General features: G+C 41.4%; 2 protein-coding genes across 16 annotated transcripts in view; one reads left to right on the forward strand and one right to left on the reverse strand.

Moving 5' to 3' along the window:
* plcg2 (phospholipase C, gamma 2) overlaps positions 1–24,056 on the forward strand; it is a 177,289-nt gene that overhangs the window by 140,778 nt on the left and 12,455 nt on the right. For 13 of the 14 annotated variants that reach the window (XM_061822287.1, XM_061822284.1, XM_061822278.1 and 10 more), the window contains 6 exons: positions 5,141–5,313; positions 8,337–8,439; positions 8,750–8,953; positions 12,725–12,864; positions 15,620–15,728; positions 15,808–15,975. In XM_061822287.1, the coding sequence (XP_061678271.1) occupies positions 5,141–5,313; positions 8,337–8,439; positions 8,750–8,953; positions 12,725–12,864; positions 15,620–15,728; positions 15,808–15,975 (897 nt within the window). Of the gene's footprint in view, positions 1–5,140; positions 5,314–8,336; positions 8,440–8,749; positions 8,954–9,168; positions 11,534–12,724; positions 12,865–15,619; positions 15,729–15,807; positions 15,976–24,056 lie in introns of those variants that run through there. The other variant, XM_061822290.1, reaches the window with a different exon arrangement.
* Positions 20,319–24,056, reverse strand: part of LOC133502021 (anoctamin-1-like) — a 199,870-nt gene continuing 196,132 nt past the window's right edge. For both annotated transcript variants that reach the window (XM_061822299.1, XM_061822297.1), the window contains one exon: positions 20,319–24,056. This exon is cut by the window's right edge and continues 3,298 nt beyond it. The gene's annotated coding sequence lies outside the window, so the exon portion shown is untranslated.

Genomic DNA, 24,056 nt, shown 5'->3' on the forward strand with positions numbered 1-24,056 from the left:
AGTTGGTATGTTGTGTTAAATAAAAACAGAACACAATAATTTGCAAATTGTTTACAACCTACTCTACAAACCCAATTCCAGTGAAGGATTTTTTGTTAAATAAAAACAGAGTACAATGATTTGCAAATCAGGTTCCACCTATATTTACTGAATACACGACAAAGACAGAATATTTAATGTCCAAACTGAACATATTTATTCTCTTTAGCATTGCTGCATCTTCCTCTCTAACACCAACTGCCCTCATGTCTTCCCTCACAACATCCATTAACCAAAATTGTCTTTTGTCGTCCTCTCGCTCTTTGATATGGCACCCTTTTACCAATATTCTCACTCTCTCGCCTCTGGACATGTCCAAACCATTGAAGTCTGCACTCTCGAACCTCGTCTCCAATACATCTAACTTTGGCTGCCCCTCTAATGAGCTCATTTCTAATCCTATCGAACATGCTTAATCCAAGCGAGAACCTCAACATCTTCATTTCTGCCACCAACAGCTCTGCTTCCTGTTGTCTCTTCAGTGCCACCGTCTTTAATCTGTACATCATGGCCAGGCTCACCACTGTTTTATAAACTTTGCCCTTCATCCTATCAGAGACTCTTCTTTCACATAACACAGCAGACACCTTCCGCCAGCTGTTCCAACCTGCTTGGACCCATTTCTTCACTTCCTTAACACATTCTACTAATGAAATTAATCTGGTCCTGAAGTCATTTCGTAACTTGAAACCCTCGTAAATGGAAATAAATTTTACATGTGAATAGCCTAATCCATTCCAAGTGCCCTGATCACCCCCCCACCCGAAATAAGCATTCAGAGTGTACATAATTTAAAGAATAATAAAACATGATGTTCATTTACCTCTGGTGCTGAGTGACAATGTGAAGAGAAGAGTGCATGGCAAGCAAAAATGCATTTTGGCGTCATCAGAGCCGGTGTTGCCACATAACTGAATTCCACTAAAATGAATAAATTCCACAAACTAACATGAATACAAGCCACCAAAATAGGTTTCCTCCGCAGGCTTTCCAGAGTCTCCATTAGAGATAGGGTGAGATGCTCAGTGTCGAGCCACTGCTCCTTTGCATTGAGAGGAGACAGATGAGGTGGCTGGGGCATCTGATTCGGATGCCTCCTGGACGCCTCCCTGGTAAGGTGTTCTGGGCATGTCCCACCGGAAATGGACCCCGGGGATGACCCAGGACACATTGGAGAGACTATGTGTCTTGGCTGGCCTGGGAACGACTCAGAATCCCTCAGGAAGAGGTGGAAAAAGTGGCTGGGGAAAGGGCAGTCTGGGTATCCTTGCTGAAGCAAATTACACCGCACGCCGACCCGGAGAAGTGGTAGAAAATAGATGGATGGGCAAACTATGAATTACAAAAAAAACAACTTTCAAGGATTCGTGAAGTACCAATCCAAGGATGTTTGCTTTTGACGGCTTTTATCTTGCGGATATGTGATGTGGAAGGCAAACGTCATCGAAGTGAGCGATAGCCCGACTAGTTAGCACATTTTCTGGATGATTCCTTTAAATAAATTCAGAATTTTCTTGGGATTTCATCAACATTTTTATTCTAGATGACAGAATAGTGGCCTCCTGTACTCCGCAAACGGCTCTTGCAGTTGCATCACCTCGAGCTTTTAGCTCCTCCATCTCCTGGTGATGCTCTTGAACATCGAAAGATCTTTGTGGTTATCCTGAACCAACTCGGCGATGTCCTAAGCCTTTCCCCATGAAACAATTTCCTCAACTTCAGGTTCAATCTCCGCTTTGAACCTCTCAAAATCCCGCAGCAGCATAAAGCCACATGCATGCATGTCTTTTCTATATTTCTCGACGATTTCGTCTTCTTCTCACTGACACTGGTCATCAATTTCTTGGGGCCCATGGTGAAAAAGGATGAATAAATCCACAAAGAAGTACAGTACGTGTGTGTGCGAGCGTATGACAATGGATTCGGTGACGAAAATCCAGGAAGTGCGTCACAGGTAAAGATTGACGTCGCCCCCCCCCCCCAAAAAAAAAAAAAAAAATTGCCATCGCTCCTAGCCAAGGGAGGAATGTGATGCCAGGAAGATGCTCCGGTGGGAGCCAATGGGAGAGCAGCTCTATCGCGCCACTTTAAACCAAGCTACAGTACAGGATATTTACATTTGTTGGAATCCAGCACCATTTTTTTTCTTTTGTATCCTCAATTTCTTTGTTAACTACAGACAAAAATTTTCCATGGAGGCTCTGTATCGTTGAACCCAAGTATTTGAAGTCCTCAACCCTCACTATCTCTTCTCCCTGGAGCTTCACTCTTCTCCTCCGCCCCTCTCGTCCACGCAGATATATTCTGTTTTACTTTGGCTAATCTTCCTTCCTCTCCTTTCCAGTGTGTACCTCAATCTTTCAAACTGTTCCTCCACCTGCTCCCTGCTTTCACTGCGGATCACAATGTCATCTGCGAACATCATGGTCCAAGAGGATTCCAGGATTCTAACCTCATCTGTCAGCCATTACCACAGCAAACAGGAATGGGCTCAGAGCTGACCCCTGATGGAGACCCACCTTCACCTACGGCCACCTCAACACTGTTCTGCTGCTCTCATACACATCCTGTACTATTCTAACATATTTCTCTGGCACACCACAGTTCCTCTCTTGGTACTCCATCATCGGCTTTCTCTCGATCCAAAAAGACAATGTAGCTCCTTCTGATCTTCTCTGTACTTTTACACTTGCATCCTCAAGGCAAATAATGCACAGATATGATATATTACAAATATATCTTTCTAGGCATGAAACCACACTGTTGCTCGGAGATACTTACTTCTGTCCTGAGTCTAGCCTCCACTACTCTTTCCCATAACTTCATTGTGTGGCTCATCAACTTTATTCCTCTATTGTTCCCACAGCTCTGCAAATCGACTTTGTTCTTAAAAATGGGAGGTTGTAGCGCACTTTTCCTCCATTCTTCAGACGCCTTCTTGCCCACGAGTATTCTGTTTAATAAGTTGGTCAAAACTCAACAGCCATCTCTTCAAATTCCTTCTATACCGCCACAAGTATATAATCAGATCCAACTGCTTTTCCATTTTACATCCTCTTTAGTGCCTTTCTCACTTCCCCCTTACTAATCATTGCCACTTCCTGGTACATCACGCCTCTTCTACTCATGTTTCTTTCTGATTTTCTTCATTCCTCAACTTTTCAAAGTATTCTTTCCATCTATTAAGCACACTACGGGCACCAGTCAACCCATTTCCATCTCTATCCTTAATCATCCTTACCTCCTGCACATCCTTCCCATCTCTATCCCTCTGTTTGGCCAACCTGTAGAGATCATTTTCTCCTTCTTTCCTGTCCATCTTTGTTTGGTGTACATGTCGTCATATGCCTCTTGTTTAGCCTTTGCCACTTCTACTTTTGCCCTATGTCGCATCTCAATGTATTCCTTCCGCCTCTTCTCAGTCCTCTCCATGTCCCACTTCTTCTTCGTTAATCTCTTTCCTTGGATGACTTCCTGTATTTTGGGGTTCCACCACCAAGTCTCCTTCTCCCGTTTCTTGCCAGAAGAAACACCAAGTACTTTCATGCCTTTTTCTCTGATCGCCTTGGCTGTAGTAGTCCAGTCTTCTGGAAGCTCCTCCAGTCCATCGAGAGCCTGTCTCACCTCTTTCTGAAAGGCCGCACAACAATCTTCCTTTCTCAGCTTTCATCACATGGTTCTCTGCTCTACCTTTGTCTTCCTAATTTTCCTACCCCCCACCAGAATCATTCTGCACAACAACCATCCTTTGCTGTCAAGCTATTCTTTCCCCAACCGCTACTTGACAATCAGTAACATCCTTCAGATTATATCGTCAGTCAGATTAGCCGTATGCCTGTTTGTTGTCATACTGGTGTGGCTCAAACTAGAAATTCCAATGTGCCTTGTAACATACTCGGCCAATGAAGCTGATTCTGATTCTGATGGTATAGGGGTGTGTTAGTGTCCATTGCCTCGGTCACTTGCACATCTGTGGAGATACAATCAATGGTGTTAGATACAAGATACATGCAGTATGTTGGAGCAACATACTGTTTTCTGACATTCAAGCAACTTCATTTTCAGCAAAGTCCCTGTTTATTTCAGCAAGGCAATGCCAAGCAAATCTCTGCATGTGTTACAACAGTGCGGATGTATTGCAAAAGAGTGTAAGACTGACCTGCTCGCACTCCAGATCCGTCTCCCATTAAAATTGTGTGCCATATTGTGAAGTGCAAAATACAACAAAGACCTTTGACAGTTGAACAACTCAAGTTCTAAATCAAGCAAGTATGGGAAAGAATTACACCTTCAAACTTTCAACAATTTGTGTTCCCAAAAGCTTATTGAGTGTTGTGAAAAAGAAAGGTGACATAACACAGTGGTAAACATGCCTCTGTCTCAACTTTTTGGCAACATTTTAGGGATATTCAAAATGAGAAAATTTGGCGGGCTGGAGGGAGGATTAGTTTCATCGTTAAATATCTTGTCTTTTTAATGTTCAATTGAATATGCTGGATTTAATGTACATTAGTAAGCATTACAAAATCATTGTATTCTGTTTTCATATACATATTAAGAAATGTTTCAACTTCAATGGAGTTGGGGTTTGTATTTCGTAATTTTAATTTACTTACAAACAATTATCACAGCTTCTGTATGTAGAATCGCTGCAGTCATTTTTTTTTTAAATAATAATTTCAGTTCCTCATTAGAAAGGTGGGTCATCCATTGACTGAAGGTTAGCTATTTCGAATCCTGGCTCCAACTATCTGCATGTCGAGATCTTCTTGGGCAAGAAGACACTACCCTAATTTGCTCCCAGTGAGTCTGGTAGGGCCTTACATTGCAGCAGTTGCCTATTAGCGTGTGAATGGGTGAAGGTGACAGTTTGTAAAGTTTGATAGTGCAGCTAAAGCCCCATACATCATAAGCTCATTTACCATGCATCCTATTTAATCAGGGCCGTTTTTCCCCCTTATTTCCTTCTGTTTCAATTGGAAGCTAAAAAAAAAACTGTAAAACAAACTTGTAAATCACCAATAAATCTTGATTTAATCAACATTGTCTCCTGTAGAAACAGGAATGTTCTGACACTGATTCTTGTCCGTTCTCTTTTCAGTAAAAAACGGTAAAAATGGAAAGCTGCATGTTCTGACACTGCAGAACATGGAGCAGAATGGTCTGCATTTTGATTTGGCCGCGGACTCCTTGGAGGAGCTCTTTGAATGGTACAAGGTGGCTTGGGGCATCACGCAGAGAGAGATGAGCAAGCAATTCAGTCGGGAACAAGAGGCAAGTATCTGCTCCTTAATTCTTAATTAAACACATACGAACACATTTACATTATGTTTAGTGAAATATATATTTCATATCCATCCATTCATCTATCCATCCATCCATTCAGCCATCCATTTTCTTAGCTGCATATCCTCACAAGGGTCACAACTGGTTGCCAACCAATCGCAGGGCACATAGAGACAGACAACAGTCACACTCACAATCACGCCTACCGGCAATTTAGAGTCTCCAAATGTATATTTTTGGAATGTGGGAGGAAAGCGAATTGCCAGGTGAAAACGCACGCAGACATGAGGACAACATGGAAACTCCACAAATGCGGGGCTGGGATTTGAACCCGGGTCCTCAGAACTCCCAGGCCAACACTCTAGCTCTTAACAGTGACAAATTATAAATACATTATTTGACAATCAGAACACATGCGCACACACCCATGTATATGCACGTGAATGCATGCACATGCACACAAACATGCTTGGAGGAACTTAAGTGTTCATAGTGTGTCAATACAGTGGTACTTCTACCTACGAACGTCTCTAGTAACGAAAAATTCAGGTTTCGAAACGCCTCCTTGAAAAAATATCGTTATGAAAGACAATTCAGGATACGAGAGGAATAAATAGGTGCTGCAATCGCAGCCCCCAAATTCCACTGAACGTAAATATCCTGTATCTTGGTTTGTGTGGCGCCTTAGAACTGCCATTGGCTAGGAGGGACGCCAATCTTTACCCATAATGGTTTTTGTTTCCCTTGGACACTCAAGTGTCACGGGATCACACACAAGCGCTTTCACACCTTGCGCTTTCACACACAAGCCTGCGCACATTGGAAAAGTAAAACTTTTTTGTGAGTTTTTTTTTTTTTTTTTTTTTTTTTCATCTTTCTTAACCATGGGCCGTAAGAAACTTTAGTGGAATTAAGTTGTGTGGGTGTGTACATTTGTGTATGTGTTTCTCTCAGCTGTCAAACGTTAGTATCCTCCTCCATCCCCCATGATGCCTTTTGCTTCTCACTCACCCTTCTCTTCGCATAGTTGTCAGGGGCGTGGCCGAGCCACAACCCTGGGCTGTACTGCCTGTCAGGGGCATGGCCAAGCCATTGTCCTGGGTGGTGCCACCTCTGACTGCAGTCCCAGAGCTGCGCCCCATTGGACCCTAATTAGACCAGGCATTTAAGCCCTTGAGTGTGTCATCTACATTTGCCAATTCGTTGTGTTTTCTGTGTGTTGGACTGCATCATCGTGTGTGAGTATGAAAGCGTTTTGTAGTGCTTCCCTTTGTGACACCGTTCCTGTGCCATCCTAGTCAAGTCTTGGTTTCCAAGTTTTGCCAAGTTTTGTCAAGGTCAGCTTGCTTTGCTGCCCCCCGTTTTCAGCCCCCGAGTGCCTTCGTTCCGTGTGCCCAAGTGCTCCTCATCCGATCCTTTCTGGGGCACGCATTTGGCCATCTATCCGGGACCTCCGCTTGGTGGCCTGTGGGGATGCCCTAGTAGGGTACCATTCCATGCCTCCCGTGACACACCGACCAAGCCACAGTCAACGTCCATCCATGCCTCACCGGCGACCGAGCCTCCCCCGACTCTCGCCCATGCCAAGCCGACGACCGACCCACTATCATGCTCAATGGCATTTTAATCTCGAGTTACTGCTGAAGTTGTTTTGTTCTGATCATGCAGTGGGCTGTTTTTTTTTCTGATCATGCAGCGGTCTAGCATTTTGAAATCTGTTGGTAATGGTAGATTCTTTCACACTGCTGCACTGGCAGACCTCAGAAAAGTTTGACCTTTACATGCAGACAGTTTTTGTGAGAGATTTTAGTAAAATTTAAATTAATTGGTTTGCATTTGTGTGTGCCATGCTATGTTTTGTTTTGAGCTTGCCAAAAACTAGAGTCGTCTTCTTCTACACCCTCAAAGAAGTGTCATCTTTTTCAATGCACATTTGAGGTAGCTTTGTCATCTTCTATGCGTGCTTGAGATCGAAGCACATAGGAGACATCTCCGCATGCCCAAACCCGAGTGCATTATAGGGAACGGCCGTGTTTTTACCATTACGTTCAAACAATTTTTTTTTGTAGGTTTAAACATGTAGCCTCTAGTGGAAAAAAAAACTACATTTTCACCACATTTTTACATATTCCGCATGGTTCACAGTGCTGGAAAGAAGTAGTGACTTGTATTCCGGAAAATATGGTAGTTTTATGTGGAGTCAAAAATGTTAAACAGTTGACAATTAATTTGAACATAAGCACCTTTTAAAAAAAATATTAGTGGTGTTATATTGATTGAAAACATCATTCAGAGTTTGAGATGTCACTGAAGCAAACATTATTAGTGTCAAAGTCTCTGTTGTGAAAAATACATGATTTAAAAAAAAGTTGTTTTCACCAGTTTTTGTGTTCCAAAATCGGCAAGTTGAATGAAGCCAATCTATTTTTTTCACTGCTGATTAGTAGGAAATAGAATAAGGTGGAGTCAAACTTAATTTCAGATGGGGAAAAAAAAAAGTCTAACCTTTCATTTGGTGGTCTCTGTTTACAATGTCAAAACATATTTCAACGAGAGAGAAAGAGAGTGGTAAAGAGACAGATATAGAAAGAAATACAGTGAAGAAAATGAGTATTTGAACACCCTACTATATTGAGGGTGATCAAATACTTATATTCTTCACTGTAAATGAAACCATGGTACATGCATGTGAAAATGAATGCAGTACTTATTTGAACATTTCAATCAAAAGATTATTACTCTTTTTAAAGACGATGTTGGAAACATGTTAGATTGTGCAGATGGTAATAAAATTATGGCCACTAACAGTCTTAGCAAATCCGTTTTTTTTTTTCAACTTTTACAGTATTTTTTTCAAACTGAGACAGCTAAATAGCCACACAAGGCTGAAGGGCTACAATACTATTTGATATACAGTGATTGTATACAGTTCTGCAAGATCAGACCAATGCAATGGTGGTCTCTTCCCATCACTGAGTGTTCAGAGAAGTGACATTTTTGTCCAACCTCAGATCAGGCACCAGGAAGAAGTGGAGAAGAAGGCAGAGGTTGCTATGGAGATGTCAGACCTGGTAGTCTACTGTCAGCCGCGCAGCAAGGACAAGGACCGATTCGGTAAATGCATGGAGTTAAAAAAAAACATCTAACCTGCAATTATAGCCTTACTATGTATTATAAATTTTAACCTTACTACAGACTCTTTCCGTTAAATATAGTTTGTGCCAGTAGCAGCTGGAGTTTTGTCTTTTATAAAAATATTTAATCCTAACACATTTTAGTTTCGTTTGTCGTCAGTTCATACAGCAGTAGTAATATAGAAAGGTACAAACAACCGTCCAGAGTAACACATCTTGTAAAAATTTAGTTTACGACACTCAAGTATAGTGTGAACTTCATGAATTTCTTCATCTTTCTTTCTTTGCAGACTACTACAACTGTAAAGAGGTCCGTTCTTTTGTAGAGAATAAGGCACCAGGAAAAGGCCTTTCTATGGATTTCTTGCAGTACAATCATAAGGCTCTGAGTCGGATTTACCCAAAAGGCCAGCGTGTGGAATCTTCCAACTATGATCCCTACCCTCTATGGGCAGTTGGCTGTCACATGGTGGCTCTTAACTTCCAGACGGCAGGTAATTATATGGGTTAAGATGAAAATGGGATGATTTTAGTGCGGTGGTTATCAACCATTTCACAACCAAGATCTGCTCTCATGTCAGGCAAAATGCAAAGCTCAACCATGTGGTAAAACTTAAAACCTTCATAGTCTTTCAAGATGGCACTAGTATCTGTGGCCTACTCTCTGTCAACTTGTTGTTAATATTGTTTCTTTTACTTTCTCCCAAAGTGTCGACTATGTGCTGGTCATTGATCAAGAATTTAAATCTTTGGCTGTCCGGTGACCATCAAGGGCAAGCTAATCTAATAACTACACTGTAAATCTCTGGCCCCACTGCTATTTGGCTCTAGTGCTTCCAGTTTAATGCTCAGAGGTTCCATTCAGGGATGAGAATTTTCTGCGGATTCACGGAATTCCGAGTATTTTCAGCTGAAAATGACATTTTTGTGAAATGTGTAAATCTGTTGAGAAAATTTGTGTGGGGGGGGGGGTTACAGGTTGACACGGGGCGAGGCTGTAATCAAGATCGGCTGCCAGCATCTATCGGCAACACTCGTGAAATTAGTCACAGCTGTGATAGCGGAAAACGGCATTGCTATCTGTTTACGGGATTGCTATCTGTTTGCATTAAATTTGGTGTTTATAATAACGACAACATTCTGATTTCCGGCAGCATTTTGGTGGTATTTCGTTGGTATTTTCATTCTGATGTTAACATTTCATAGAGAAGCATTCTGTTTATTACGGCATAGTTATAATTTATAGTACGTACACATATGTTATCGAGCGGTCTTCACGTTTGCCAGTATGACCAAAGTCTTAGAGCAAAAAAATGAAGATCGTGCCAGGGAAATTGAGAAAAACCACAGGGTAAAAAACACTTTCAGATGGGCATGGCTTGGAAAAAAAAGTGTAACCGTGCAGACAGGAACGAAATCTGTATCAGCATGTCTAACCGAACAAATACAAAAAGTGGATGTTCCCGGCATATCCAAACAAGGAAACAAAGATAAGTTGGACATAAATTTCTCAAATATTATATAATTGACAACTGTTAATACGATTAGGCCTATCTGTAGCACTAGCCCTGTAGCTAACGCATTTTATCGCTCACTTAAACTCGACATTGGCCAATATGTTTTTTCTGATTCATTGGCACTTTAGTACGTAGTGATCCGGCTTTTTATTTTTTGGGGCGGGGGGGTGGTTTCGGATATCCGCAATGCACTAAATCCATGATAGGTGATCCACGAAGTGGAGAGGGATTACTGTATTTATGCTATTATGCTGCAAACAAATGGAATAAGTTACCAATAGAGGTGACGTCAGCCCCAAGTGTGAATGTTATTAAATCCAGGTTGAAAACTTTTTTTTCTTGTGCTTTTCGATTGTAATATTTCTTGCATTGTATGCTTTTTTGAATTGTACTTTTGTTTTTCTCTTTTTAAGATGTATATTTTGTTTTCGTTTTTTGGTTTTACACATTTGAAATGTTTTATCTCTTTGAAACCCTTTTAATAATGTAAACCAAATGTCAGGGGCATGGCCAGGTCACTGCCCTGAGCGATGCCACCTCTGACAGTTGTCACACAGCTGAGTTACATTTTGGACACTAATTGACCAAGCATTTAAATAGTGAATGTGTCATTGACATTTGCCAATTCGTTGCGTATGCTTTATGGCATACTGGGATACTCCGCTACAGTGCGTAAGTTTGCAAGTTTAGTATAGAGCATTCCTTTGTCACAGCGAGCCTGTGCCTCTTTAGTTTGACCACGTCTTGTCCATATTTCCAAGTTTGCCTTGTCGTCATCTGACCTTGTGTACGTTTTTGGATCTTGCCTGTTGCCTAGCGTCTTTGTGGTTTCACCTGTTTTGGACTGCCTTTTCGTGTTCGACCTCCTTCTGGAATAAAAGCACTCATAATATCATGACCTCGCCTCAGAGTCCTGCATTTGGGTCCACCCCATGTCGCTTGCCATGACACCACATTGAGTTACCTTGTGTATGTAATATGCTATATAAGCAAATTTGCTCTGCTTTGCTAATATCGCTGTCGTTTTTGTCCCTGTGCTATCTTTATCTGAATACAGTATTATTGATCACTTCTCTCAGTCTAATCGTTATATCCACCTTCCCAAATTACATTAAGCTCTTAAAAATCGCACACCTTCTTGTTAACTATGTATTAAAACGTCATGGAATCCCTCAAGTTATTATTTTAGATCTTGACCCACAATTATCTTTCCAAGTCTGGAGAGAGGTTTGTAAGGCGCTGCAATCGGAGATCATCGCCGCAGATTCTTGGGGCTTGAAAAGACCATCAGAGCAGCTCTCAAATGCTCTGCAGGAAGGAAAAAGCAACTGCCCACCTGTCAGGTTTATCACTTAACTGCTGGAATAAAAAACAAAGGCAAAAAGGAAGCGTCTTTCTTATGAGGAGTACGGGATTGGCTGACCAGCTACAATCTCCAACCCTGCTCTGAGTCAGCCTATCCGTTCTGTCTCCCTTTTATTGCTTCTCCCAGGTCACTAGGGAAAATGGGGGAACAGATTGCAACGCAAGCATATTCTTGCAAAAACAACATTCCTTTGATGTAACAGCAGTGTCTTGGTCCTTTTGCTTGAGTCAGCAGGGTGGATCTCCTTCCAAAGAATTGTCTAAAGAAAGGACGATAATTCATCTGGATTTGTACAAATGCATGATAAATGTATTTACAATCATTATAAGACCAACCAGTTCCCGGGCTCATTGTATCAGGTCAGACAGAAGGTAGGACTGTTTTCTCAAAACCTTCCTCTGAAAATAGAGTCACGTAAGCTTGCCTTCCTGGTTTGTGGTGCCATTTACGATTTCCAAAACCATGAAATTCTTCCCCTGTCCGCTTAATCGTCTCGGATCCTATGAACAGCCACACCACCTACCATGTAGCAACAACAACCACCCTTCTTTCATCGTATCTAAAGTACTGAATGTAAGATTTCCAGTAACTGGTCAATGGGAGGGTTATAGCCCCAAGGAGCATCTGTCATCATATCATGCTGAGCCCATCCTTCCTTGGAAATTGCAAATTCTAATTAAAGTGGACAGATTTTGGGAAACAGCTGTTTAGGAGGGCATATTAGTTTAAGATTCTGACAAAGCTACGTGGAGCTGCCAGATGATTTCTGCTCCCAAGAGTCTACCTCCCGACTGCTTACTGCAGTGTTCACTCCCAGCCTTGTTCTGTGTTGTCTATGTAAGTTCCTTGTTTCCTCATGTGATACATCAGCTTCCACGCCTCATTCAGAGTTTCACCCCACTCACTGCCTGTCTCACTGCTCCTGGACTGTGGTCATGTGTTCTCTGTGTAATCAATGAATAGAACATCAACTCTTCGTTTTTGGGTCCACATCTACAGCACTAATGAAGACTTTATAGGTCTAGATGTGCATAACGGTTGTCATGCCCCCTTGGTTAAATGATTATTTTCTAAAAAATTTTTAGGCTCTACTTTTGGGTTAAGAATTCTGTACACATGATCATAACACGCTCAACAACGATGAAATTCATCCTCCTTACAAATGTGGCAGGCAATATGATTTATTGCAAGTAAATGTTACAACAACCAAATAGAAAACATGAGCTTCAAATTTTATCATTGCTCTGGACTTTTCTTTCTTTAACAGAAGGGTATCAACAATTTTGCCTATGTGCACTTAATATCTAATGTCTTTTCAAAATAATGAATAAAAAATATGTATTATTGAATAACTAATTCATGATTATAACATATCCCTGCAGATAAATACACCCAGCTGAACCATACCCTTTTCAGCATGAATGGATGTACTGGTTACATTCTACAGCCAGAGCTCCTCCGCTCTGATAGATATGACCCTCACCAGGAGAAGAAAGACGTCAAGTACAAAGTCATTATTAGGGTATGTTTAATCACACATGAGTCAATCCATTTAACAAAATAATATACTCATGAAAACGCATTCTGTCTATCTATCAAGCCACTTATCCAGGTATAAGTTGTGGGGGGAATAGTTGAAGCGGGGATTCTGAGACTTTGCTGTCATTTTGTTATTATTTTTATTACTGGACACGTGTTTTTGGGGGAGGAAATTTACCTCACACTCTAAGACTTGGCATTGTTAAGATCCTCAAAATTAAATTGATTTTGATTCTTTAGGTTGCAGTTCAATTAGATAATTAATTCGGGTTGCAATTGATTTAGATGTTCCAATATCAATTCAGCAAGAAGATAAATACACAAATAGTTAAAAGTACATTTTGATCATTTTAAAATTACACGGGAGATGAAAAAAATGTTTGAGCACTGAAACATCTGAAAAAAAAACTTGCATTTTACATATTAGTTTATATGGAGTACAAAAGTAATCAAATATTGCAGGTATGTATCATCCAATGTCAGAATAAAAACTGGACTGTGCACGGGCCCTTTTCATGTGGTAATTCAGTACTTCTGTGTCAGGGGCTCTAGTTTGCAGAACATTTGTCATGAATTCCAATTTATGAGAAACAAAATGATAAGTGATCGTTTTGTTTGTAGGGTCAGTCGCTCTCTCTGTTGACTTTACTGACTCCAATCTGCTGTCTTAACTCCATGTACAATTCCGGGAAGGCAACCTATGACGTGTTTTCGTGTTAGGATTTTGTATCGTGGTTAGAGTGTCTTTAGTCCATTTCTGTTGTTGATTTACAGGGGAATCTAAAATGCAGTTGGAACTCTACTTTAATTAAATTAAATTAAATTAAATTAATACGTTCTGGAAGTCGTTTCATAAGATGAATTTTTCGTAAGTAGAAGTGCATTTTAGTCGTGAATAGCGTAATCCGTCTCCATAGTGCCACCATTTTCTCGTCAGTTCTCATTATTTCAGGTTCTCTCGTGCATAATGAGATCAAAAGTCATGTAGGCTTGGTCCAAAAAACATGAAACAATGTAAAAAATCGGACATGGCAAAATATGAAAATGTTCACTTGTACATTGTACTTGTACACCTGTAGCCACTTGATGTGGCTCAACAACGCTATAACATGGGACCAGGCAGTTACGCTGTAGCTAACGCTCATGAACACATATGCATATACGTACACACAAATATCTGGCAACAAATGGCATGAAAAACAACAGAATCATGGGGGGACTGGAAGGTGGTACGAATGCGAAAAAAATCAAGGACCAACAGAAAGAGTTTTCTTTTTTTTTTTTTAAGAGCTGTCACCACCCTGAACCCTTATCTTTACTCTAGCTGCCCTATTAATTCAAAGGCACGCTGATTTAAATACTATAAGCAATACTTTGTATGCATTCAATTTTCGACATTTTTTCTTATTAAAAAAAAATTTCTGAGCCGATTAACCTCACGAGGTCGTGGAATTGCTGGAGCCAATCCCAGCTGTCATCGGGCAGGAGGCAGGGTACACTCTGAACTGGTGCCCAGCCTATCGCAGGGCACATGGAGACAGACAACAGTCGCACTCACAATCACACCTAGGGGCAATTTAGAGTCTCCAATGAATGCATTTTTTTGGGGTGGGGGATGTATGAGGAAAACTGAGTTCCCTGAGAAAACTCACCTAGGCTCAGGGAGAACACGCAAACTCCTGGTTGGGCTGGGATTAAACACGGGTTCTCAAAACTGTGAGGCCAATACTCAACAGCTGCATCACCATTCTGCCATGTTTTTCCTCTTATTTTTATTTAATTTTACCTTGTTTTTATGAATGCACTGACGAGAGAGGGTCTCTAATTTCCTTGTACAGTTTCGTATTCATTCTTTCATTCATTCATTCAAAAGCCAACAATTGTGATCGTTTGGGGCTGGGTTAGTGCCAATGACATGGGTAACTTACGCGTCTATGAATAATCCATGACTACTGAAAGATGCATTCAGGTTTTGGAGAAAGATGTGCTGCCATCCAAGCATTGTCTTTTTCATTGACTAATTTAAGGAAGGCAATGACAAACCACATTCTGCATGTGTTACAACAGCGTGGTTTCGTAGTAAGAGTACAGGCAGTAGACTGGCCTGTCTGGAGTCCAGATTTGTCTCCCATTGAAAATGTCGCGTATTATGTAACGTAAAATACGACAACGGAGATCCCGGACTGTTGAACAGCTGAAGCTGTACATCAGGCAAGAATGGGAAATATTTCCATCTACAATGCTTTTACAGTTAGTGTTTTCAGTTCTCAAACATTTGACTGCTGTTAAAATAAAGAAGATGCAACACACTGGCATACATGACTTTGTCCCAGCTTTTTTGGAATGTACTGCAGCCATCAAATTCAAAGTTAATGATTATTTGCAAAACATGTTTATCAGTTTGACCAATAAATATCTCGGCTTAGTTGTGTCTTCAATTAAATAATGGTTGAACATGATTTGCAAATCATTGTATTGTTTTTATTTGTGTAACACAATATCCAACTTAATTTGAATTTGTGTTTTATATAATCACAGTTGACAGGTGCCAAATATATGCCATACATTATCACATAACGTAATACGGTACCATATTTTGGTTTGAGATGGTATTCTCGACCTTTGCTTGATCCAAAGTGTTGTTGAGGAAATGTATGATTGCAACTTTTTAATTCAAATTAATTTTAAGTTCAGAGCTTTGTTTTACTAAACATTTTGGTATACTTTATGTTTCTCAGGTGATTGCTGCCAGACACCTTCCGAAGCTTGGCCGCTCAATTTCCAGTCCTTTTGTGGAGATTGAACTATGTGGTCACACAGAAGCGAAGTCAAAAACCACTGTCTATCGTAGGCAAAGACAATTTGGATGTCTTCATGTTAGGACAAACAGTGAAACAATTTAAATTTCTGTTTTTGATGGTTTTAGGGGATAACGGTCTGAATCCAGTGTGGAAATCTACAACACCGCCTGTGTGCTTTAAAGTGTATGAGCCCGAGCTCACCTTCCTGCGCTTTGTGGTCAATGAGGAAGACATGTTTTCAGATCCTAACTTCCTCGCTCAGGCCACCTTTCCTGTCAAAGGCATCTGTTCAGGTGAAAAGTGGCTGTAGACCTTCTGTTCACATTTATCATTATTTTCTGATTACAGTGCATACAGTAAGATATTACCTCTTACTTCTTCATCCTCTTAAACTCTTAAAACAAACCAGATCCCATACATACTACAGTATTTCATCAAATAATATTGATAAACTTTTGATGTATGATAACCCGGCAATTATTTTATATGCACACACACAAACAGCCAAGTTTGGTTGTTTTTTTTTTTTGTTTGTTTTTTTTACAATTTAACAGTTATTGTTGTTTTTCAAGGCAGCACGGTGGCGTAGCTGTAGACTGTTGGCTTCACAGTTCTGAGGACTGGGGTTCAAATCCCGGCCCCACCTGTTTGGAGTTTGCAAGTTCTCTCAGTGCTTGCATGGGTTTTCTCTGGGCACTCCGGTTTCTTCCCACATCCCAAAAACATGCATTAATTGGAGACTCAAAATTGCCCACGGATGTGATTGTAAGTGTGATTGGTTGTATGTTTCTATATGCCTTGCAATTGGCTGGCAACCAGTTCAGTGTAGCCTGTCTCCTGCCCAATGATAGCTAGGATTGGCTCCAGCACTCACGTGACCATTGTGAGCTTAAGCAACAAAGAAAATAGATGGATAGATGTTGTTTTCAAAAGACATGTCTCGGTGCTGTGCTTGTATCTAAGTCTTGGCTTTGTGTGTTGTGGTGGTCCAAATCAGGTTTAAGTATGCATCTTGTCCCACAGCAGCAGCTTTCAATAATAGTCACTACGCAGTTTTCACTGCAGATTCCATTTTTCCATTGTTCTTGGCATAACCTGTCATGGACTCCCGTCTGTTACTGAATGGCTGAAACTCTTTGCAGGAGTACTATGGTCCATGATCTAACATGACTACATCTGGTATGCCCTACATTTCAAAGTGTGCCTTTAGCGTCCTAATAACTGTGCTCCATCGAATGTCCCCAAAATTAGAGAAGTATTTCCTATTAGTCTTTGTTGTGAAAGGAAAACAAGTCTGTATCTACTTTTGCCCAGCCTGTGTAGTTATGTCACAGCAATGTAATGTCTCTTTCTGCTGTAGATGTCACATTTTGAGATAAACATCTTTATTTTTTAAATTTTTCTGAGGCGCTTATCCTCACAAGGGTTACAGGCTGGAGCCAATCCCAGCTGTCATCTCGCAAGAGGGAGGGTACACCCTGAACTGGTTGCTAGCTAATCAGAGGGCACATGGAGACAGACAACAGATCCCAGTTCTGTTTCTGACACATCACGTTGTTGTCTTCTGTTTCTGATACAGTACATCACATTGTTGACAACTCTTCATCTTGGTTGTAATACTTTAATGCTAGTGTATTGGCTAGTTTGTCCTTTGTGTGCCATTACCAGATATTACTTGTGTGTAATTTGTCTTGATATTTTACTATTATTTATAATTTATCCTTCTGACAGGTTGTCATTAAACCTGGACTATGAAATAGTTTACCTTGCCCATCAATCCACCTTAACCTACTGCCTTAACATCTGTCAGCTTTGGCATCTCCCTGATCGCCGTTCAAGAGGCATCCAACAACTCAGGCTAACTACGGCATTTCAGTTCTCTCTGCTGAAAAGGAAGCAGCGACCCAGAGGGAGGCCTGCACCCACTATCAATGCACAAATCTTCAAGAAATCTCTCGCCAAAGGGGCCAGAACCGAGGTATCTTGGGCAGAGGCCAACAGTCAGTCAATAGCCACTGAGCACACACACCAGCAACCTCCTTTGAGAAGTCACAACGCTCTAGGCTAGGAAAGGGCATACAAATGTTGCTGTTACTATCTTCTTCTTCTTTTCCTTTCGGCTTGTCCCGTTAGGGGTCGCCGCAGCGTGTCATCTTTTGCCATCTTAGCCTATCTCCTGCATCTTCCTCTCTAACCCCAACTGCCCTCATGTCTTCCCTCACCACATCCATAAACCTTCTCTTTGGTCTTCCTCTCGCTCTTTTGCCTGGGAGCTCCATCCTCAGCATCCTTCTACCAATATAGTCACTCTCTCGCCTCTGAACATGTCCAAACCATCGAAGTCTGCTCTCTCGAATCTTGTCTCCAAAACATCCAGCTTTGGCTGTCCCTCTAATGAGCTCATTTCTAATCCTATCCAACCTGGTCACTCCGAGCGAGAACCTCAACATCTTCATTTCTGCCACCTCCAGTTCAGCTTCCTGTTGTTTCTTCAGTGCCACCGTCTCTAATCCGTACATCATGGCCGGCCTCACCACTGTTTTGTAAACTTTGCCCTTCATCCTAGCAGACACTCTTCTGTCACATAACACACCAGACACCTTTCGCCAGCTGTTCCAACCTGCTTGGACCCGTTTCTTCACTTCCTGACCACACTCTCCATTGCTCTGTATTGTTGACCCCAAGTATTTGAAGTCGTCCACCCTCGCTATCTCTTCTCCCTGTAGCCTCACTCTTCCCCCTCTACTTTTCTCATTCACTCACATATATTCTGTTTTACTTCGGCTAATCTTCATTCCTCTCCTTTCCAGCGCATGTCTCCATCTTTCTAATTGTTCCTCTGCATGCTCCCTGCTTTCACTGCATATCACAATATCATCTGCAAACATCATGGTCCAAGGGGATTCCAGTCTAACCTCATCTGTCAGCCTATGCATTACCACTGCAAACAGGAAGGGGCTCAGAGCTGATCCCTGATGCAGTCCCACCTCCACCTTAAATTCCTCTGTCACGCCTAAGGCACACCTCACCATTGTTCTGCTGCCATCATACATGTCCTGTACTATTTTAACATACTTCTCTGCCACACCAGACTTACGCATGCAGTACCACAGTTCCTCTCTTGGTACTCTGTCATAGGCTTTCTCTAGATCCACAAAGACACAATGTAGCTCCTTCTGACCTTCTCTGTACTTTTCCACGAGCATCCTCAAGGCAAATAATGCATCTGTGGTACTCTTTCTAGGCATGAAACCATACTGTTGCTCGCACATACTTACTTCTGTCCTGAGTCTAGCCTCCACTACTCTTTCCCATAACTTCATTGTGTGGCTCATCAACTTTATTCCTCTATAGTTCCCACAGCTCTGAACATCCCCTTTGTTCTTAAAAATGGGAACTAGAACACTTTTCCTCCATTCTTCAGGCATCTTTTCGCCCGCTAGTATTCTGTTGAATAAGTTGGTCAAAAACTCCACAGCCATCTCTCCAAATGCTTCCATACCTCTACCGGTATGTCATCAGGACCAACTGCGTTTCCATTTTTCATCCTTTGTAGTGCCTTTCTGACTTCCCCCTTAGTAATCATTTCCACTTCCTGGTCCTTCACTCTTGCCTCTTCAACTCTTCCTTCTCTCTCATTTTCTTCATTCATCAAGTTCTCAAAGTATTCTTTCCATCTATTTAGCACACTACCGGCACCAGTCAACACATTTCCATCTCTATCCTTAATCACCCTAACCTTCTGCACATCCTTCCCATCTCTATCCCTCTGTCTGGCCAACCTGTAGAGATCCTTTTCTCCTTCTTTCGTGTCCAACCTGGTGTACATGTCTTCATATGCCTCTTGTTTAGCCTTTGCCACCTCTACCTTTGCCCTACGTCGCATCTCGATGTACTCCTTTCGCCTCTCCTCAGTCCTCTCTGTATCCCACTTCTTCTTCGCTAATCTCTTTCCTTGTATGACTCCCTGTATTATGGGGTTCCACCACCAAGTCTCCTTCTCCCCTTTCCTACCAGATGACACACCAAGTACTCTCCTCCCTGTCTCTCTGATCACCTTGGCTGTCGTCGTCCAGTCTTCCGGGAGCTTTGGTTGTCCATCGAGAGCCTGTCTCACCTCTTTCCGGAAGGCCGCACAACATTCTTCCTTTCTCAGCTTCCACCACATGGTTCTCTGCTCTACCTTTGTCTTCTTAATCTTCCTACCCACCACCAGAATCATCCTACATAATACCATCCTATGTTGTCGAGCTACACTCTCCCCTACCACTACTTTACAGTCAGTAACCTCCTTCAGATTACATCGTCTGCACAAAATATAATCTACCTGCGTGGTTCTACCTCCGCTCTTGTAGGTCACTATATGTTCCTCCCTCTTCTGGAAATAAGTGTTCACTACAGCCATCTCCATCCTTTTTGCAAAGTCCACCACCATCTGCCCTTCAAAGTTCCTTTCCTGGATGCCGTACTTACCCATCACTTCTTCATCGCCCCTGTTTCCTTTACCAATATGTCCATTACAATCTGCACCAATCACAACTCTCTCGCTGTCTGGGATGCTCAGAACTACTTCATCTAGTTCCTTCCAGAATTTATCTTTCAACTCTAGGTCACATCCTACCTGTGGTGCATAGCCGCTAACCACATTATACATAACACCCTCAATTTCAAATTTTAGTCTCATCACTCGATCTGATACTCTTTTCACCTCCAAGACATTCGTAGCCAGCTCTTCCTTTAAAATAACCCCTACTCCATTTCTCTTCCCATCTACTCCGTGGTAGAATAATTTAAACCCTGCTCCCAAACTTCTAGCCTTACTACCTTTCCACCTGCTCTCTTGGATGCACAGAATATCAACCTTTCTCCTAATCATCATGTCAACCAACTCCTGAGCTTTTCCTGTCATAGTCCCAACATTCAAAGTCCCTACACTCAGTTGTAGGCTCTGTGCATTCCTCTTTTTCTTCTGACGCTGGATCCGGTTTCCTCCTCTTCTTTGTCTTCGACCCACAGTAGCTGAATTTCCACCGACGCCCTGCAGGTTAGCAGTGCCGGGGGCGGGCGTTGTTAACCCGGGCCACGACCGATCCGGTATGGGATTCTTTAGATGAACGCTCATATTTGGGACCAGCCTACAGATTGCACTGGTTTGTGCCCCCATAGGGGTGCATTGTTGCTGTTACTATAAAGGCAACAAACAACTATTTAACTCCACCAAACAAACAAACGAGAGTAAAACCAATAGAGGTGGGATGGACAAAACATAGTAGTTGAGCACCCTGAGTGCCAGCGCTCGGCTGACAGCACTGTCAATAAATAGCTACTCCATGGCACAGGTGGTAACAATTCTACCTGTTGTTAATAATGAGAAACGTCCACAATGTGGAAGAGTCCATGCCAACGTCTCCCTCATCAGCAAAGGCCATATACTTCATCCAGTAAACCCTACTGAACAGACAACAAGAAGTGTCAAAAAGTTGGGGAAATGTGAGTAAAAGCCACCCAAAATAAAATAAACAAGGTAGAGTTGGACTTGCTGAGCCAGGCCGAGGAGACAGTCAATAGGTATCCAGCAGGACATGCAGAGACGATCACATCCACAAATATGCATTGGTTCTTGCACTGTATTTTAAAACATTTATACTGATACCATATGCATGATCTTTGACAGAACAGCAAGTCTTATGAAAATGGACTTAATAAATTACGATTTAAAATGTTCATGCATTGACTTCCACGGGAATGACAACCTCACCAACATCCTTGCCACATAGGCACAACAGCGAGCTGGTGGCCTTCTGTTCCTATCTAGGCTTACACCAGTAGAGGTGGGATGGAAAGAAAAACATCATAATTGTCCACGCTGGGCGCAACAGCCAGGCTGGAGCAGCAAACAACAGTTACATTGTGGCATGTGTGGTAACTATGTTCAGTCCCCTCCAAAAGTATTGGAACGGCAAGGTCAGTTCCTTTGTTTTTGGTGTATACTGAAGACAGGTTTCATATCAAAAGATGAATCAGAGCCAAAAGTTCAGAATTGCAGCTTTTATTTCATGTTATTTACATCTCAGTGTATTAATTCGGGACAAAGTACCTTTTGTGTGAAGCCATCCACTTTTCAAGTGAGCCTAAGTATTGAAACATGTAACTGATGAGTGCCTCTAGTTGCTCAGGTATTGCCTTTTAAATTGATTGTTTAAGCTTCAGTTTCACCTGTGAAAACCACATTTGCTGATTAGCAAACACGAAGACCAGAGAACTGTCTATGCTGAGTCAAGAAAACACTTTTGAAGTTGATAAAAAAGGGAAAATCAATCAGAGCTATTGCACAAACATCGGGCCTAGCTAATACAACAATGTGGAATGTCCTGAAGAGAAAAAACACTACTGGCCTACTAAGCAACAGACATCTAACAGGTCGGCCAAGGACATCAACAGCAGTGGATGACAGAGACATTTTGAGCGCTGAAAAGAAACACCGAAAGACATCAGTGACATCACTACTAACCTCCAAAGGCCAGGGGTGAAGGTATCGCAATCAACTGTTTGAAGAAGACTAGAAGAGAAGAACTGTACAGGTCATACCTCAAGATGCTAACCACTTAGCAAAACGCATCAAAAGGCCAGATTGTATTTTGCAAAGACATACAGAGATGAACCGCAAAAATTTTTCAACATTTTCTGGACTGATAAGACTAAGATTAACGTCTACCAAGGCGATGAAAGGCCGTATGGAGACTGTAAGGAGCTGCTTATGTTCCTTGTAGAAAATATTGGTTTTTGATAAAAACATAATTAATTTTGGAAAAAAATATGTCATAATGTAAACCTCTGACCTCTGGGAGACATGTCTGGACTGCAGACAGGTCATGCTACCACGCGCACTCTGTTACTACGAAACCATGCTGTTGTACCACATGCAGAATGTGGCTTGTCATTGTCTTGGTGAAATAAACAGGGGCGTCCATAAAAAAAGATGTTGCTTGAATGGCAACATATGTTTTTCCAAACCCATATGTAACTTTCAGCATTAATGCTGCCTTCACAGATTTGTAAATTACCCATGCGATTGGGACTATCACAACCCCATAAAATCCCAGATGCTGACTTTTGAACTTTGCGTCCTTTGGTCTTCGGCCCGGAGAAAACAAAAAATTTCCAAAAACAATAAGCAATTCAGGGAACCTCCTTTTATAAACAATCGCACCAACCACCTCTTCCCAATTAGCCCGTTTACCTGTGAGATGTTCCCCCAGATGTTTGATAAGTATTTCTCAACTTTCTCAGTCTTTTTTGCCACCTGTTGTAGCCATAAAATTCCACATTAATGATTATTTACGAAAAACAATAACATTCATCAGTTTGAACATTAAACGAACATAAAATATCTTGTCTTTGTAGTGTATACAATTAAATATAGTTTGAATATGATTTGGTTTTACTTTAAGTCAATGTCCCAATTTAATTGGAATTGGGTTTGTAGATTTAAATAGTGTTCCCTCGTTTTACGCAATTTAAATTTTCATTTGAAAACTGCATTTTGTATTTTTTTGTTGTTGTTTCTGAGTGATATTAAAATTGGTTTGATGATTCAAAACCTTTGTACTTTATGTGAAATCAGGAGGGGGCAAATACCTTTTCACAGTACTACAGCATTCTCTCATTTAATGCGGGGGTTATGATCCAAAAAATACCCGGTTAAGTGAAATCCATGGAGTAAAATATTTTTAAAAATATCTTTTTATCTGTTTTTGTTCATTGTTTTTTTTTTCATTTGCAGGATATGCTTTTTCATTTACTTGATGTTTTTTTTAAATTTATTTACACTGCATGTTTTTGGTTTACATTTTTTTTCATTTGCAGTATTTTTTATTTCTTTGTGTGAATACAGATAAATCTTTATTTTTGCTCGTATTACTGGCTTTGCTCTTCCCACTCCCCATTTTCTAGAAGCGCTTCTCCCACAATATTCGAATGTCTTCAAAATTCTTGGGGCCTCAAGCTAATTGTTGGGTCTTGGAGACACAAATCTCTCACCATCAGATCTTCAGCCCTTCACCCCTTCACTGAATTTAAGCCCGGGAACTCTTTCCTTTGTTATCAGATATTGTGGCACCGAACCCCTCATTGAACTGTACTTTATGGTACGGACTCAAACTCTACCAATGGAATGTGGGTAGAGCAAGTACAAATACTTCTTAATACAAAGACAAGATTGTTTCCACCAAATATCAAGAAATAAATGATGAAATTATTTTCTGTAGTTCCTTGTTGGAGTTCGTTTGGAATCCCGAGGTGATGGCCAATCTAGATAGGTAGCTGGGCAGTCCCCCATCGTAATTCTTGGGTAAGGGCAGGACTGAGGCAGGAT

The sequence above is a fragment of the Syngnathoides biaculeatus genome, chromosome 6 (assembly GCF_019802595.1).
Source record: "Syngnathoides biaculeatus isolate LvHL_M chromosome 6, ASM1980259v1, whole genome shotgun sequence".
Lineage (NCBI taxonomy): Eukaryota > Metazoa > Chordata > Actinopteri > Syngnathiformes > Syngnathidae > Syngnathoides > Syngnathoides biaculeatus.